Raw genomic sequence first — 17,434 nt, 5'->3', positions numbered from 1 at the left:
GAGCGCTCCGATTTATCAGTGCCCTCAATGTTCAGAGAAGTCTCTCTCCTGTTAGAACATGTGTACTCACCTGCCCTTTGCAAATTCCAACGCCAACACCTCTGGGTGCTGGCAAACACTGCGCCAGAGCTTGGGAAAGTCTGGGGAACAGGCTGTGCCAGTTAGTTCACCATGCAGCTCCTCCACAGCACCCCATAGCCAGTGTGGCTGCAAGGAGCAGGCCAGCTCTGCTGCCCAGAGCAACCACAGCTTTAAACAGAGGTGCTACCACCCCGCAGGTTCTGTCAGGCTGCAATCCAACTGTTATGTGGCCCTGGCCAGGAAATAGCTTGGCAGCTTTTTAATTCAACAGCCAGGGGAGTTCCTCCGGTCTGGGTCAGCGCTGGGCTGTGCCGCCAGTGGCGCTGCCACTGCAGGAGCAGGCACAGCACAGGCAGCCGTGGCTGAGGCTGGTGTTGCCATTGGTACTTCCCTGAACTCTGGGTACTTCTGCTCTGCTCAGAGGAACTGGCAGGGCACAGACATTACAGCCCCCACATGCCTCGTGGCTGCTCTGTCCGCTGCAAATCCAGGCCACAGAGCCGGGCTTTCAAGCCAAGCTGTAGGATGTGGCACACGGTACCTGCGATGTGTCCCAAGCACAGCGCAGTGTTTGGATACCCCAACAGAAGTAGTTAGTACACCAAATCTAAACACATTTTGAATTTAGTCTAATGGAAACTAGTGGCTCTTAATAATGCCTCAGACAAACCAAACCACAGCACCTGACGCTCACGTCAGCGTAACAGCCTGTAGCCTAACTATAGGAAACCCTTGGATAGTTTTACTGTCCTTGAAACCATATTTCTAAACCAAAGATCAGCTTGGGTGGCACTGCCAAAACAAGCTGTAGGTACAAGGGGAGTAACACACAGAGCCAACTGTCTTTTTTTTTTTTTTTTTTTATAAAAGTATTTTTAATAAACTGATGGATTTAAGTTTAAGATGCTAGACAAATTGTTGCCATGTACAGGTAACAAAAGTCAAAATTCTTCGAATTTTATACAAATACTATGTAGTACAGTAAACTTGAATACAAGTTTACAAAAAATGCATCAGTGAATATTCAGCTTGTAAGCAACTTCCAACAGTGAAAATTATCATCTATCAATAGTGATCAGAATTGCATTGTCAATTTTAGAAGTAATGCAACTATCCTTTTTTTACCAAGCCACTCTGGAGTTATTGGTGCACACTGACAGTACATTGGATTTTTTTGGCTTGCTGAACAGAAAATGGCATTTAAATAAAATGACCGAGTTAAACAATGTCGTAAGTATCAAAAGTACTATCTCACAGAAAACTAAACAAGAATGAGAAAGTAAACAGAGCAGAACCCTGAAGTGGTGATTTTTCTACCCGTTTTGATGGAAAAGATTCCACAGGTGTCCAGCTTTCTCACAGCATTTTGGAGTGTTCTAGTCCTAGCACAGTGTGGTCATTAGTAGACTAAAGTAATCCCTGCTTGGCAGTAATGCTGGTGAAAGGTAACTTGCTCTATTGCTAACAAATCGGAGTAACCACTGGCAGGGCAACTTTTTGGAGGCATCCAGCAGAAGCTGAGCTGACAGCACACGATTGGAGTTTACAGTACCACTCGCTTCGATACAATACCCAACAGCCTTCAGGGTTCAGGTGTCAGTTTCCTCACAGGATTTACAAATGGATGGTTTTGAAACAAACACAAAAATCATTATGGAGCATGAGACAGTATTTTCACCTGTACAGCTACCAATAAAATGAATGTTTTTGTTACAAACTTTCCAGTCTGCTTTATAAAAAATAGTCTTAGTTTTACTTCTAAATAAAAACTGTGCTGTGATCTGTCACGTTCTTGCATTGTACATGCTGTAATTGTGTGTGTTAATGAAGGTGTAGAGATTTGTGACCTAGCGCTCTGGATGTATCAGAAGCCTAAAAAGCTGATTTTGGTATGTAAAAGGTAGCAATGAAAATTCATTCTACTTATTTTTCCTAAAGCTTAGGAAAAGCTACAGTACATTGCTAGATCAGTGGCCTCAACCCTGAGCTGAAATAAAGGACCTGCCTTGGCCAAGAGACTTAGTCACATTACTACCACAGCTGCACAGCAGAGACAAAATAACATGTCTGCAGCCTGTTGTCTTTGTTGTGAGTAGTGCGAGATTCAGTTCTGTAATGCTTGAGAGTTGACTGGAGACCACCATATTCATTTTCACTACAGAGGAAAAAAGGAAAGGAGAACTCAAATTCTCAGAGATTCAAGTGAAAAGCACTCAACAGGGAGGGTCAGTATGTCCAGCTTCTGGAGATCAGAGAACGAAGTCAGTGGCAGGCTCGTCAGTCTTAAGCATTTTCCCATGTAGTAGAAGAGATTATTAAAATATGTACCAAAATACAGTTAAGGAGACTCCTACTGTTACCTCACTCTTTCCACAGAGAGTCTCACGTGATTTTTCCCCCTCCAGAAGTGAGCATCTCTCTCTCTGTACCTACATGGCATCACAGAAGATAAGTGAAAACAAAGCCTGTCTGACAAAGGATTCAACTCAGCTGCCAGCAGAGAAACTTGCACTTGTTTCTAACACGAGTCGCAGTTAGCCATCATTAGAATTCTTACTAGGATACAGCCTATTGCACCTTCCTGTAGGGTTCAATGGCACCAACTACCCATGGCTGGGAGCATTTGTAACATGAAGCATTCCTGCCTCCCTAGAGGACTTTTTATTTTTCCTTTTAAACAGCAGAAACTGTAGAGTCAGTATTTCACTTAGTGGAAAAACTAAACCCAGCAACAGACTGAAAGTAAAGTTGTAAGAATCATTTATATTTCTAGTAATGCACACTTCTTTGTGAGCTGATCAGTTTAGGGATGGTATGTTTTTTCTTTAAGGCAGCAACTCTTACAAAATACACAAGCTCACCTTCCTCATGTTTGTGCTACTGTAGCCTTATGCGCACAATAGAACCTCACTAATTTACACTATTGATTGGAAGATCCGTTAATTCTCTTGGTAAGTGAACAAGAATAAGGCATTCCATTATATATTCTGATCACTAATTATAATTTAGCTCTAATTATAATCTACCAGCAAACATACTTCTGTGTTTTAGAAAATAATATCTCTTACCTTCAGATATAATTATGTGTGCAGATTAGTGGGTTCTGCTGTGTAAATACGCAGGTGCATAAGCAGTTTTCAGGTTTTTCTTCATTACATCTGACAAAAAAGTTAATGCCACAGATAGAGACAGTGGGAAAATAAATTAGGATTTCTCTATCATTTGTGCGGACGTGCACAACTGGGCAGCACTTCATAGCTCAAAAAAAAAAAAAAAAAAGGACATGAATGTTTACAAACTCAAAATGAAGCAAAATCAGCAGCAGGAAGCAAGGCCATTCCCCAACCCTAAATGGCTTGTTTTACACGATTCCAAACTATATGAAACAAACTAAAAAGGAATACAAGTACTAACTTGTACATACAAGTTTGAAATCAAGTAAAGCAAACAGCAAAAAATTTGTCATGCTTCTAACAGATGATTTTCGCACGTCTAAATCCTGATTGAAGTAAACTGTAAATAAAGATGGGAGATCAGATGTAAACTACATGGCTGAGTTAAAAAAGAAGAGAAGGATCGATGTGCATTGTAATGAGATAGAAATTTCCCTTCATATGTGCAAAAATCCACAGTTTCATTAATGTAGAGGTCATACTTCTAGGAACAGATCTTAGACGGAACCAGTCTCCCTACATCCTGGAATCTACCTGCTTACATCAGCCACTTTAAGTGCACAATACCCTGTTCACATATATAGTATTCAGCAGTTTCTGGCATTTCTCTATTTAACGTTCACCTGCCTTAAATCTTGAAAACAAAGAGGAGAGTTCATCCAGGGCATCATACCACTGTTTTGAGTTACACCAACAGTTAAATCAAACTCAAATTCTTTCTTCTTCCATGGTGGCAGGAGTCCTTACAGGACTTGTAAACAGCAGTACACAATACTGTAAACAAATAATTTAAGTTCTGCTTTATACAAGATGTTAAGTTAATCCAGGTCTACCAAACATCAGGTGAAAATGAAAAGGGTGGCTTCACACAAAATCCTTCCCTTTTCTCCCAGCAATTCCTCTCACTACATAAATAATCCTGAGCTGAAACATAGGTTGCTGAGAGCTTGTTTTTTTTTTTTTTGCATATAAAACCAACGTTCTAGAGTCAGCTCTCATGTTCTGCCAGGAAGTCAGCTGCTGGAGAGATTAAACTGAAGTATTTCAAACCACTTGTTACTTTGGAGGAGGACTTATAATTTGGTGTGGCGTCCAGTTCTAGACCCAGATGCCGAGCTTGCCAAGGATGCTGATGCTGCTGCATCCTCAGCTTCCTCCAGCTCCTCGTGTAGCTCCTGGCTAACACTGGACTGGAGAGCTGCAGGAGTTAGCCACTCCTTCGGCAGGCAGCTCTGGAGAAAGGGTATACAAGAGCTGAAGTACGCAAGGCGATTCACCCATCGTGGAATCTCTTTTCCACAGAGAATCTACAGGGGAAGGAAAAAGAAAGGATTAATTTGTTTTTCTGGATTTAGCAGTAACAAAACTGCAGTGTGGTAAATAAAAATCAAAACCTGCAGCTGCCTTACAGTTGACGTATCACAAATGCCACTCAAGAAGCACCCAAGTTAGCTGCACTAAGACAAGTGTTCTCCATCAGTAAAAGCAGTATTCCAAGTCCCACAAGGAGACTCATTTTTCACTGTGAAATTTGGACACGTGGTTCTGTGCTTTTCTTAGAAGTCCTGGAAAGCCTAATCACCTCACTCTTCTTGAATAACTTCTACGGAAGGCACAGAAATTAGGGTATGTTTTCCTTTCACTGCTAATTCCTCGGAAACAGAAATTGCAGGAGAAGCTTCACTGTTACAAAAAAGCACCCTGAAACCAAATGGCCAAAAAATACCACAGCTGTGTGGAGTTACATGTACAGCTGAGGCTATTTACTGTGATGGCCTCTGACGACTTTCATGAGATGTCACTATCTTACAAAACAAGCACACACACTTAGGTTCACTGGAACAAGAGAAGATATACACTGAACAGCTGGTGTCAACTCCTCAAAAATATATAAAGCAGCACTAAATACTTATTTTTACTGCACATCAGTCATTAAATGATTCTGTTGTCACTATTCAAGAAGTGAGCCATTTTACTTAACTGCCTCCATGTTCACTTCTGGTATTATTTACTCCAGTGCAAATCTGGACAACGGGAACATTGCTCTAGTTGAGCAGCATTTACCTTGTAATTATACCCACTTTTATAGTCAATTTGAACACTAAAGAGAACACTAAATAGGACAAACACTAAAATAGAGACAATATGACCATGCAGCTGAAAGAGTATTGCAAAACCCTGTCCATATAGGCCAGATTTCACACCAACTGCAGCTTCGTTAGTGTCTCACCCTACTTACTTGTACCAGCATTGCACACAAAATCATCATCTCAATAAAATTTTCCAGTACCACTGGAAGATCAGTCTACACGAAACACAGGCTATACAGGAAGAGTGCATTAACTACTTTGGAAAAAAAACCAATTAAAATCTATGAAAGTTCACCACAGAAGAAGCAGCCAGTCTTGTTTGGGAGTGTTTCAGTGGAATACCATAAATTCTGGCAAGCACAGATTGCCAACTATCAATAAAAAAAAAAAAACAAAACAAAATTTCCATTCACCTCTTTGTCCTGGGATACTTGTTCCTGACCCCTCCCTTGTGTTGATACACATGCGAATGTTCAGGCATTCAATCATACTGGCAAACTGATCACATTGCCAAGGGAAAAAAGCAAAGCCCATTTCACTCCTCCGTCAGATACTTTGCACGACTCAAATATCTACATGACCAGGACACAGATGCCGGCAGAGCAATAACGTGATAAAAGCCTTTCAAGCAGAAGATTAACACTGTCTGTATAACTTCAATGAATCTGTTACTCTTTAACAGTAGGTCCTAACTTTAAAAATTATTTTCAGTGTGATGTTTCCGTGGGGAAATACTGATAAAAATACTGTGGTTCTATCTTCGGTAGCAATCTCTGAAGCAACTGAAATGATTCTGAAATCCTATTAATTCATTTAGTAGGTTTCTCATTTAGGAATGCACCCCTGCTTGAACACAAGCTATGTATGAGAACAATATTTATCATTTTTGGCAGCATAATCTTGTGCTTTGGACATAAGCACAAATACAATCTGAAAAATGGTGACACTTGCCCAAGGTACCAGAGATAAGAAGTTGGAAATTAGACCAAACATTCCAAAGGACAGGAAGATGACACTCTGTAGCCACTTGGGAAGCACCTTTCTATAGATCTTCATGTTTACCTCAGATAAAGCTGAAGAAAAGTGATTGCAGTTTTTGTGCATTAGATGATAAGCATTTCCTTTGAATTCTTTTCCAAGCTCTTCTACTATTTTTTCTACGTCATCTTCCATAAAGTCAGTACTGCCTAGAACCACAGCCTCTCTAGAAGAGAAACAGAGTAAAAGATCAGGCTCCCATGATATAGGTGGATTACTGTTCATACATTGCTCAAAAGTCACCCCATTGTGGGTGGTGAGATCTTTTGGTCCTCCTAGAACAACATAAATTTTCTATTCCATTTTACGGCACCACTTTCATCTTTATCATGAGAGATTATGTTTCCTTGCCTATTATCCACCTTGAAAAAGTTACTGCATTGTATACGCTGCATGAATAATAAAAGTTAGCCACAAGTCCACAAAATTTGTATGCATTTAAGAAATTTAATGGTTTGCTAAAAAAAAGTTCTTTGCTGTAGACACTTCACTGTCTCATCACTTACGTCCATCTTTCATTTCTAAGTGAACACAAGAATTTCTCAGAAAGTCAGAAATCCTTGTACAACTCCTCTATCCTCAAAAATAAATGCAACAAATTGTCTTTTTCACATGCCTTCTCAAAAAAACACAAGAAAATAGGTAACTGTCTTACTTAAATTTAAATGTTTCTCCTAGCTCAGAAGCATTTCCCGGTGAAATTTCAAATATTCCAGAAAAAGGGTATGGATGACCACCGTAGGCAAATTCTAAAAGAGAAAGTTCAGATTTAACAAAGCCAGCATATGATGACAGCAAAGAACAGCAGGGCTCACTGACCAAAGACAACTTCGTGTGGATCTAAAGCTAGGAACCAGGCATCTTATTTACATGGGTAACAAATGAAAGGAGCTGGAAATGAATAGTTTTGTTAGGTTACTAGTCAGCCTCAGTAAAAACTGACAGGAAATTTCCTACATCAGTGTATGGATTTAACTTGAATAACTTTACAGTAAGTATATAATTTTCGTTGTACAAGTGAGGATTTACAAGTTAAATTGTAAATCCTACCAACGTTCTTTATACATGCTTGTCTTTAAAAGCCCACTTTGATATGTCTAAATTGGGGATTCAAAGTACAGCATCCTCAGAGGTCTGATGGCACTTCTATTCAGAGTGCACTACAGCTCTAAGTGTGGCAGCAAGTAGTGGCCTAAGAGTTTTTTAAATGTCTTGATTTGCAAAGATTCACGAACTGCCACGAGTTCTTTTACTGTAACAAGAAAGTAAACCAGTGCACGCATCTGAAGTCTGCACGTGGCATCTGCTGGGACAAGCACTCACAGTACATGACAATATCATGGTATGCTGTAGCTTCCGTCTGTGACTGTCAGATAACACAGCACACCGTGCCCAGACTGCAATAAAAGGCTTTAAGCACGACTTCACGCTTCCTTTCCTCAAAACTCGTAACACATCATGCAAGTCTAACACTCAGTTTTGTGGATAATCTTTTTTACAACACGTTAATGAATAAAAAGTTTGATGTACTTTGAAAAATGCAAGTCATTGTTCCAGCAGGGGCATGACCTGCTATATGAGAAAGCTGTTATAATCCCAACAGGAAGGGAGGCACATGAATTTGGCGCAGCTCAAAAACTGGGTTTCAGTGCACAGCACTATTAAGAGTCAGGTATTTCTGGTTCAGATCAAAACAAATTAAGAAAAAAGTTTTTACAATAACCATAGTATTGTCAATTAGTTGCTCTGGTAACACTTGCAAACCCAGTCACAGTGTGACCATTATAGTAGCTGAAACATAGTTTAGGATAACTTTGAGCAGTGTGGTCTTTGGGGTGCACGCCATGCCTTTTGCTGCTTCCCTTCACCGCCCAACACATTCCAAAAAAAGAACTGAAGTAGATTTTTCTTCATTAAATGGACTACTTTCAGCAACACCATCACCTCCGAGCGTCATTATACTGCTGTGCAGAAACACCTCAGACCTGAGCCTGTGCTCTCCAGCTTCCCCAGAAACACCTTCTGGCAGCAGCGCAGATTCCAAGTGGCCTGAACAGATAAGATGCTGCAGCCCCACCCACAGTACAACCTATTCAGTAAAATCGAAATGTATTGCTGTATTTATCACTAGGGTATCTTTTATGAACAGCACGCACAAGGTGTCTTTTAAAGAAACAGTCTCCTTAAAGCAGACCAACCTACCAATAAGGAATGGACCTTTTCCTAAGCATCGTGCACTTTTGGGTGCCTCTCTTGTTTCTGTACCTAAAAATTAACTCCTTGCACTAAGTGCTGGCAGAATACGATTCAACCATGCTTACATAAAGTGTACATTTGTTTTTGCAACAGGTGTTTCCAAACCTAGAGATTTCCATGCCTGACTGAATAAACTACACACTTTTCCATAGCTATGTAGCTTTATACAAACGAATGCACGATGGCTACCAGATTATTCCTGTCCAGGATTTTTTCCAGAGGCAGAATGGATGAGAAAAGAGATGAATGGGTTTCAGGAGCCAGACTTCCCTCACTACCTGAAAAATGGTTTTAAATAACAGAATTCCCAAAACAAAGAGTAAGTTATGCTTTTTTTATACATACCTCGGCCATACACCTCTATACCTGAATGAAAAACTCCAATTCCAAGGGAAGAAGTATATTCATTCATCCAATACTAAAAGGAAAGAAGAAGACAAGAACAACTCTAGTTAGTTTGCAACACAGATTTGTCTTCTCATAGCAGACTGACATGTATTTGTCCCCCACATGAAAAGCATTAAACCCTGCCACAAAGTGAAACTGCACAACTCATTTTATGAGAACAGAACATGTCATTAAAATTCCCCAACTGTATGCACTGAATTAATTCCATTAGGTTCTGTGTCAGTGCTTTAGTGCTGTCAGTGCCTGTCAAGCAAGGAGTCTGTACCCGGAAGAAATCCAGATCAACTTTCTATTTGTCAACAAGTTGTAGGTTGTAAAGTTTTCCATTTGCTGGAACACATTCTAGGACCAACTGCAGTAATCTTGAAGGAGCACATTTTTAAGAAATAACATCACAGTGTAGGGCTGTAATATACACACACTGACTGTCACATATATATATGATTACACTTGCTTATGAGCAGATGAGCATGAGACATACTCAGAGATCCGTAAGATGCAATGAAATGACCTTATTATATTTTGTCTTTGAATACTTAAATAGTGGCCACCATACAAGAGACAAAGCTCTCTCCAGGCTGCTGATGCAGGGGTCTCCCATATCAGGTTTAAGTCTTTTGCATAGGTCTAACACCATTTTCCAGTATATCACTTGTATTGTTGCCAACAGAAAATAGACGCATTTCAAAAGGAATCCAGGAATTGGTAATTTTTTTAAAAAGGGAAAAAACAGGAAAGAAGAGAAATTTCTCTTAGTGCTTTCTCTTTTCTTTTTACAATAGCAGCACCAGCAACGAGTGTCTATCAGAAGCTATACCCTCAAGTCCTTAAAGATGCAGAGAGTTCTGGAAAATGAAAACCTCAGAATTACTCTTTGCTTGTCTACATCACCACCCTCAAAATATCAGTCTCCAAGCATTAAAAATTTTCAAGTGGCACATAATTAAAAGGAACCTCAAAGTCTTAAAAAAAAAAAAAAAAGCCTCAGTTGTGCCCTTAAAACTCAAATTAACTAGAAAGAAAAGCCTCTGGAAAATACAAGGAAAGTATTTTGTCAGTTACTCCAGTAACAGGATTTTTTTTCCTCAGAGAGCTTTGCTTGGAACTTTTATGGAGCAGACTTCAAAACATCAACTGGCATCAATACTGGTTTAGCAAACAGAAAAAAAGAAGCTATCTAAAGAAGCTATCTTCTCTGCACAACCTGTTGACACAATCAGTGTCACTATTAAAGCAGTTACTGCATAATTTACAGTGCCGTTGCAAACATTATGACGTATAACACATTTCTGAAAGCTCATTTTCTCCCCATAAAAATGATACACTAGACCTCATATTGACAAGCTATTCATAAAAATTAAAACAAGTTAAACGCCAAAAAGTTACAAATAGGCAGGCCAGTTTGTGAGAAATTTTGTCAACATGAATTAACAGAAGACAGGTTTTTTGCGCCTTATATTTATTTAAAGCTCACTGTGATCTGTGGATAAATTTTGCTTAAGACTTAACTTTACCCTTTGCTTTAATCTCTGGCTTTGTCAATGCATTGCTGTGTTAGCTAGGGGGGCATGGATGACTACACTAAATCATCACCTTAGTCTATTTAAAGGGCAGTTCTTTCCTTCCACTCCCCAGGAAAGAGCAAAGAGCTGGTCTTGTACGAACAAGCTACATCCAGAAACACATGGGGTTGATTTGCTCTGTATTGAAAGACATAGAACAGGGAGAAAACAAACAGGAGGAGAAAGGAGAATGATGCTAAGACTACTCATCCAACTTCATGGCTTTGGGACCATAAAACAATGGATTCTGGTCATAAGGTGAAATGCAAATCCCCTGGAAAACAGAAGAGCTACTGCAACATAAACCTGTTTTAGTTCTGAAGCCATTCCTATCCCGCAGTTTACCAGCTGACCATTCCAAAATAGCCTCAGGTTTATATTTATAGTTAAAACCGTAGGCACAGTCAGCATACAGTTTGTCAGCACTGGAAGAAAGTATGTTTGCCTAATGAGGTGTATCCAAATGAACCTAATCTCTAACCTAAGCTAGACAGGGTCCTGGTACTCCAAGTCCTTCCCTCTCCCAGACACTTTTGACCAGAAAACTCAGAATCTGGCCTTTGAATTCCAAACAACCTACACATCACATACCTACTGGATCTGCTAATGACAAGCAAGGTTATGGCTGCTCTCTGAAAATGGAACAAATATTAGACAAGATACCCCACAAGGAGTAGAAGAATAAAGCCTAATCGGTTACTAGACAGAAAAAATGAGGAAAAAAAATTATTCATGCTCCTGCCCGCCCACAACCTGTGAAACCTGACACAAAGTATAGGGAGAGGACAGAAAAGTGAGTCACCAACCCTCCTCTTAGACCTGCACAGAAGCAGATGAACAAGAAGGAAAGCTGCTCCAGCGAGGTATTCACCACGTGCTATTCAAGTACGCACTCCTCCTTACTGGTGCCACCTCAATACATAGGGCTCACTAGACTCCAAAAACTGAGCACTGGTGGCAGATAAAACAAAAGGTAGCAGAGCTTTGGAAGAAGAGCCTGAAGTAAGCTGGCACTTCGCTTCGTATTTCCAGTAAGAACAGAGTAGGTTAATTGAAGATAAAAGAATTTCAATGAGGCAGAATTACTTTCCCCCTAGGAACAGTAATTATGTCTAATTATTACTTAATCTGGATGAGCTATTGGAAGGTTGGTCACATTTTCTCATTGAAGAAATGCAGGACCAATGCAACAAAGTGTGCTGAATTTGGCTATAGCTGAAAAGATTATATAATAACTCACAAAATAAAGACTGTAAATCAAATTATATCTATATAACTCACTGGTTCAGTAATATGCCATAAATTCTGTAATCCCAAACACATCCCAAACACTATATCCTTGCTTCCATTACATCCGAACTGGATTCCCTTTGGTCTTGATATGAATTTTGCCATAGTAGAATGCTTCAATTCCATATCCTTAGTATTTTGCAAGATGTCAGTCTCATCAAACAGGATTTCAGGTTTAATGCAACTATCATAATGAAAATATTAGAGAAGTGTTTTTCTATGCGCACAATAAAGTCATGTCACTGCAATGAAAGAAAAACACTAATCCCAGTGCTTCAAAAATATCTTCAGTACTTTCTTCAGAGCTTTCATTTATGTTAATACTTTCGCTTGCTATCACCTTATTTGACAAGGGGAAAAAATAGGATACTTCTTTGGGCACAAAAAAACTAGACTCCTAAAAACAGAAGTTAGTTAAAATGAAACTACTCCAGTTCTCAAAACACAATTGATCAAAGTCTTCACCCTACCCTTTTAATGATCATAAAAGATTTTCAAAGGTATGAACTGCGCCATGTAAATATGGCCTTAAGCTTTTCTCCCTCCACAAAATCACCAGCACTTGAAAGTCCACTTTCTTGTACAATGCACTCAACCCTCCTCCCTCTTTGGTTTTATCAAAGATTTTCATTTTTTCAAGTGATAAGGACATTGGAAGGGTATATGCTCCAAAACCAACGACTCAGTCATGTAAGGAGATCCAGCAGTAGCAAGGTCACCTGGTATTCCCTGCATACCTAAGCAGCTGCTTGGGAAATGAAGCTACAATTAGTATTCAGGTTAAAATAAAGCTGTTCATATGGCTTTGCAATTATTACAGTAGTGTTGATTCTCAACCAGGTGACTAACAGTGGTCTCTTGTTCCAAAAGAGAAATGAAAAAAACCCAGTCCCAAACCTAAAATACAGAAAACCCCCAAATCCACTTCCAAGTGACACAGAATGTCAGGAGCAAACAGCAAACCTGCTAATTTCTCAAATACACAGCTGGCAGGATTTGATGAACAAGCAGAACTTCAAAATAGCCTTTACAGAAGACTCTTCCCTTCTTCCACTGGCTCTCAGTGTCCCCAAATAACGCAGTACCATTGATTTCAGCAGGTTGTGTACATGCAGTAACAACTGCTACGCAACATGAAAGTAAGGCTTTTGTTTAAATTCCTGTTTCAAACAAGTTTAAATGGACTGAGATGTCGTTTAACAAGAGTTTGAGGCAGGATGTACACTGACAGTATCAGGCGTCATGGAAACCGGGGTTTTTCTTACCAGTTTAAAGGAAATGTGTTTCTCTAATGGTCAAGTAATGTAGACGTTGCTATAAAACAACAAACAAGACTGAAGCAGGAAATAGAAATAATAGATATATTCTCCTTTGTGGCCTCAGCTTATACTGTGTATAATTTGTGCTGATGTACAGCTTTAACAAATTCCACAACTGTGGACTAACGCAAAGAAAAGTCACCCCCTACATGCAATCAAACATCTGCAAATAAATGTACTTGGTTGCTTTTCTGGAGAGTAAGTTCCTTCCACAAATGGTGGCTCTAAAGGCTATGTAACTTCTCAATGGAGGCAGAGCTTCAGCAATCACAACAGGACAATGATCAGTCCCTAACACATCCTAAGGAAAAGTATGACGCTAGTTTCCATCAGCACATCCTTCCCGTTGCTTTTTTACCTCCCTTCCCTTTGTGTCAACTGCCAGCCTTCCCAGGTTGGCTGGAGTAAAACTGATCCCAGCAATTCAACTCTGGAGGAAAAAGAAAGCAGGATATGGGCTGCAGAAAAGAAATCTAAGGAGTAAGAGATGAAGGAGAACCATGTGAATGAAAGAGTAGACTATCACAAGAAAAAAAGAAACAGCATGCTGAAGTCACACCCCACCAGTGCTACCATCATAGTGAGAATGGAGTTTCTCACAGAGGCCATGGCCATACTTTCCAGGCAGGCATTTATACAGGAGACAATCCATTCTGTAGAGTTTTCACAGCCTGCCTGTGAACTGGGCCCAGGTGACACTTTGCACAGCTAAGCAAGTCTTTGTAGGAACACTAGGTCTTCCATCTTGGTGAGTCAGAAGTGCGTCAAGCCTTGACTTGAAAGACACTCTCTTATGTAAGAGTCCTGAAACTGAAGCCCTACTTCTTTCTCTGTACAAATATATGTAAAACCGTCTCTTTTCATGCTAAAAGGGATTCTACAATGTGTATTTTTGCACTGTAATCTAGAGAAGTCATATATATGCATGTGACAGAGCATCCTTCCCTCCTCAAGTCTAGTATAAGGCATACTGTGACTCCTTCCTCATATCAGCACCACATATGAGCTCAACCAGGTGAGCTCCCTCGCCTCCTCAGAAAAATCACAGTGAGCAAACTGATCCTGTCTCCCCTTATGCTCTACAAAGAAAGCAAACCAAAGTCGAAGTAACAGGTTATATTCACTGGAGACAGAACTCAAACACAGGAGTGGACAAAAAAAAAGGCCCAAGAAACTCCTTTGAGAGGGATGTTGATTTCTACGAGAAGTATTAGGGTGAAATAATGATGACAAAAATCAGGCTAGTTCCTGTAAATATCATATTTGATTTCAGGCCAGATAGCTCCCTATTGACTGCTATCGAACATTTTAGCATTTGAACATGACTGCTCCCAAGCAAATAAGCTGTATTTTTCTCACTTCCAGCAGTCACTGACTCTAAACTATATACCTTCACCCTTTCAAAACACCAAAGGTTCACTTTAAAATGGTGGTAGGAAAGCCCATCCAAAACAAGCTAAGTAATACAAACACTGTCACCTGAAGCTAGTTGTTGATCTCACTGTCCCCTCTACCAGTAGACTCAAAACTTGGCCAGAGAACTAATGCCACTCGTTCTAATTTCCAGCAGCTGAAACGCATTAAGGGATAATATTTTCTTAATATTATTTATCCGCACCTCCTGTTCCATGCAGGTACTTACACCTCATTTGTTACCATGGCATTTGAGCAGCTTCCAGCTGAACATAAGACAATACAACAGTTGCTGTAGATGTCACAGAAAGATTACCCAGGAGGGTGGGAAGGTGAGCTCATAGGGCTGCAAATCAAGCTGGAACGATTCCTCTATTTCTACCAAATCGCAGCCACACCAAAACTGTTCAAAAATTCTGATTTATTAAAAAAAAAAAAAAATCACCGTACTGACACTGCGCTAAAAAGCTCTTATCCCTACAGAGACAGTGGGATATTCCCAACTAACTATCCTGCTGGTAAAATTAGACACTTCTATGGTATCCGTGAGCAGAAAGGCAGGGCCTCCCCGCTGCTGAGCTTTGGGGCAATAGCAGGGGCAGCAGCACAGCTCGGGCAGGGGCAGGAGAACTTTCCCCTGCAACAGGGAGCGGATCCACCTGCCACGGGAAGACCCGTCCAGGCAAACTTTGGTCGCAGGTCACGAAAGATCTGCAGAAACCGACAGACTTCCCAAATCACCGCCCGCGACCCCCCTTTCCCGGGTTCCTTATTTCTCCCGCTCCGCCGCCCACAGAGCCCGCTCCCGCGGGGACAGGCAGAGGAAGGGCAGGAAAAGTTTCCCGGCCGCCCTCGCCCCCCGCAGGACAGGAGAGGACAGGACAGGGCGCTCCCCGCCGCCGCCCTCCCGGGATGGGGCCGGGACCCCCGCCCGCTCCGCCGCCCCCGGGCCGTGCCGAGCCCCGGCTCACCATGTCGTAGACGTTCAGGATGACCAGCTGGTTCGCCATCGCCGGTGGCCCGCGGGCGCCCCCCGCCCGCTCGGAGCTCCCGCTGCGGCGGCGGCGGCGCTCAGGCCGGCGGCGGGGCCGTGCGGACCCCCGGGGGCCGCTTCCTCCTCGTCCTGCCTGTTGCTGCGGGGCGGGGGCGGGCGGCGGGCACCATGGAGCCGCCGCCGCGGAGGGACCGGGCCGCGCCCCCGGGAGACGCGCTCAGCCCGCGGCCGGCGGCGGGGGCCGGGGGGCAGCGGGCGCGGGCCCCACCCCGGTGGCGATGGCGGTGCCGGTGGCGGGGGGGGTGGGAGGAGGGAAGGAAGGGAGGGAAGGAGGGAAGAAGGGAAGGAGGAGGCGCGGGAGAGGCGCGGGCGGCAGGTCGCGCCCTGCCTGGCGCTGGCGGCGGCGCCGGGGCCGCGGGACGGCCGGGCAGCCCCGCCAATGGGCGCAAGATGGAGCCGCTCCAGCCCGCCCCCAGCGCCCGCGCCGAGCGGGACGGCGGCGCCTACAGCTCCCGGCGCGCAGCGCGGGAATGCGGTCCCGGCGTGCCCGGCGCTGCCACGGCCCGCCCCGCCCCGCGGGAGCCCAGCCCGCCCTGTGGAATCCCGCGTTTGTCCCGTCTCCCTGCTGGGAGGTGTCCGGGATGGCGGGAGGGTGGCGGGGGAACGCGACCCGCCCTACACCGCAGCCGAGCCCGCCCTGGCACCGCCTGACGGCCGCGGGACTGCCCGACCGCCTCGTCCCCTGCCGCACATGCCACACGTGCGGTTAAGGCTCGTAGTTCCTAGCGGCAGGATTAGTTGGTTCCCAGTCCGTGTTGTAGCCGCGTGCGGAGCGTCCCCCGGCACCGCCATTTTACGTTTGAGTTCAGGGAAGAACGGGAATTTTAACTGGCTCGACAGCAGCAACGTTTGAGCCGTATGGATGGGCGGATAACCGGCATGTGGATGCCGGTGAAGGAGTGGTCGCTCCTAAGGCTTCAGGCGCTTTCGAGAGTAACCTTGTCTTACAACCTGGTGGTAAGGCAGCCTTTACCTATAACCTTGTCAAGCAACAGCAAAACAAAAATCCGTTTGGTAAAAGCAGGAGAACAGATGCCTTCTCTCTCCCAGCAGATCCAGTTTTATAAAGACAACTACTGCCCCTTTATAGCACTTGGGAAAAGGTGCTGTTCACAGCAGGCTGTGGTTGCACCCTTGGGATGAAGGTGCTACAGGAAGGAAGATGCACCACCCCAGGGGTATCCTGGCTTCCACTATAATTTCTGGCTGCAGACTTTTAGATCTTTAGCCCCTATTTCTTAGCTAAAATTTTGCTTGGCTGCTGAGCTCCATTTTGTGTGCAGAGCAGCTTTGTCCCTCAGGTACTACAGCACAGCTGATGTAGGCAGTTAGGAAAAGCAGTTCCTGCAAAAGCTTCCCATAGGTATGGCTGTTGATTGTCAGAATATGTAATTCAGGCACCTGAGAGGCTGGTGTGTGAAACGGAGGTTCACCTTAGCCATGTGAGGACTTGGCAGTAATGCCTTACTTAGCTGGTAAAACCATTAGCATGGACAGGTCCGTAACTCCTCTGGGCCATATTCTTTGCTCCTTTGGCTGAAAGCTAGGAAACAAAGTGGTAGTTATGAAACCAAAAAGTTTTGTGGGAAAACGTTGCTTTCATGTCAGGGAATACTGAGGGAAATATGATTGTATCATAAATCTGAGAAGGCAGGGACTCCATTTTCAGCTAACAGTATTCATTAGCTGCGAGGCAGAAACACAGAGTGTTGGAATGACTTGTAGCGAGTCACTTGGTCTTCATTCTCTC

The 17,434-nt window shown here is 42.9% G+C and overlaps 1 protein-coding gene across 3 annotated transcripts; it reads right to left on the bottom strand.

Moving 5' to 3' along the window:
* Positions 1-936: 936 nt before the first annotated feature.
* On the bottom strand, positions 937-15,906 carry DESI2 (desumoylating isopeptidase 2). Of its 3 annotated transcripts, none has more exons than XM_027887328.1 (5): positions 15,602-15,906; positions 8,984-9,056; positions 7,038-7,131; positions 6,407-6,548; positions 937-4,561 (listed from the first exon to the last, which is right to left on the bottom strand). In XM_027887328.1, the coding sequence occupies exons 1-5, from the start codon at positions 15,638-15,640 to the stop codon at positions 4,328-4,330; spliced, it is 582 nt and encodes a 193-aa protein (XP_027743129.1). In that variant the 5' UTR covers positions 15,641-15,906; the 3' UTR covers positions 937-4,327. The 3 variants fall into 3 exon arrangements, with proteins under 3 accessions (XP_027743129.1, XP_027743130.1, XP_027743131.1); XM_027887329.1 differs by lacking the exon at positions 15,602-15,906 and adding an exon at positions 14,836-14,922 and having other exon boundaries at positions 1,590-4,561; XM_027887330.1 differs by lacking the exon at positions 15,602-15,906 and adding an exon at positions 14,860-14,897 and having other exon boundaries at positions 1,590-4,561.
* Positions 15,907-17,434: the final 1,528 nt, after the last annotated feature.

Source organism: Empidonax traillii, unplaced genomic scaffold (assembly GCF_003031625.1).
Source record: "Empidonax traillii isolate 1590-97213 ecotype Southwest subspecies unplaced genomic scaffold, ASM303162v1 scaffold206:size1282135, whole genome shotgun sequence".
Classification (NCBI taxonomy): Eukaryota; Metazoa; Chordata; class Aves; order Passeriformes; family Tyrannidae; genus Empidonax; species Empidonax traillii.
The sequence above is the reverse complement of the archived record's forward strand: the minus strand, read 5'-3'. Positions and strand labels throughout refer to the sequence as shown.

Bases quoted from the DNA above. Each gene is read 5' to 3' on its own strand.
- DESI2 (XM_027887328.1), bottom strand. From the start codon at position 15,640: ATGGCGAACCAGCTGGTCATCCTGAACGTCTACGACATG. The intron at 6,549-7,037 runs GTAAGACAGTTA...TTTCTCTTCTAG, and splicing joins GGAGAAACATTTAAATTTAA to AGAGGCTGTGGTTCTAGGCA. The intron at 4,562-6,406 runs GTAAACATGAAG...CTTCCCCTGTAG, and splicing joins TTTCTTCAGCTTTATCTGAG to ATTCTCTGTGGAAAAGAGAT.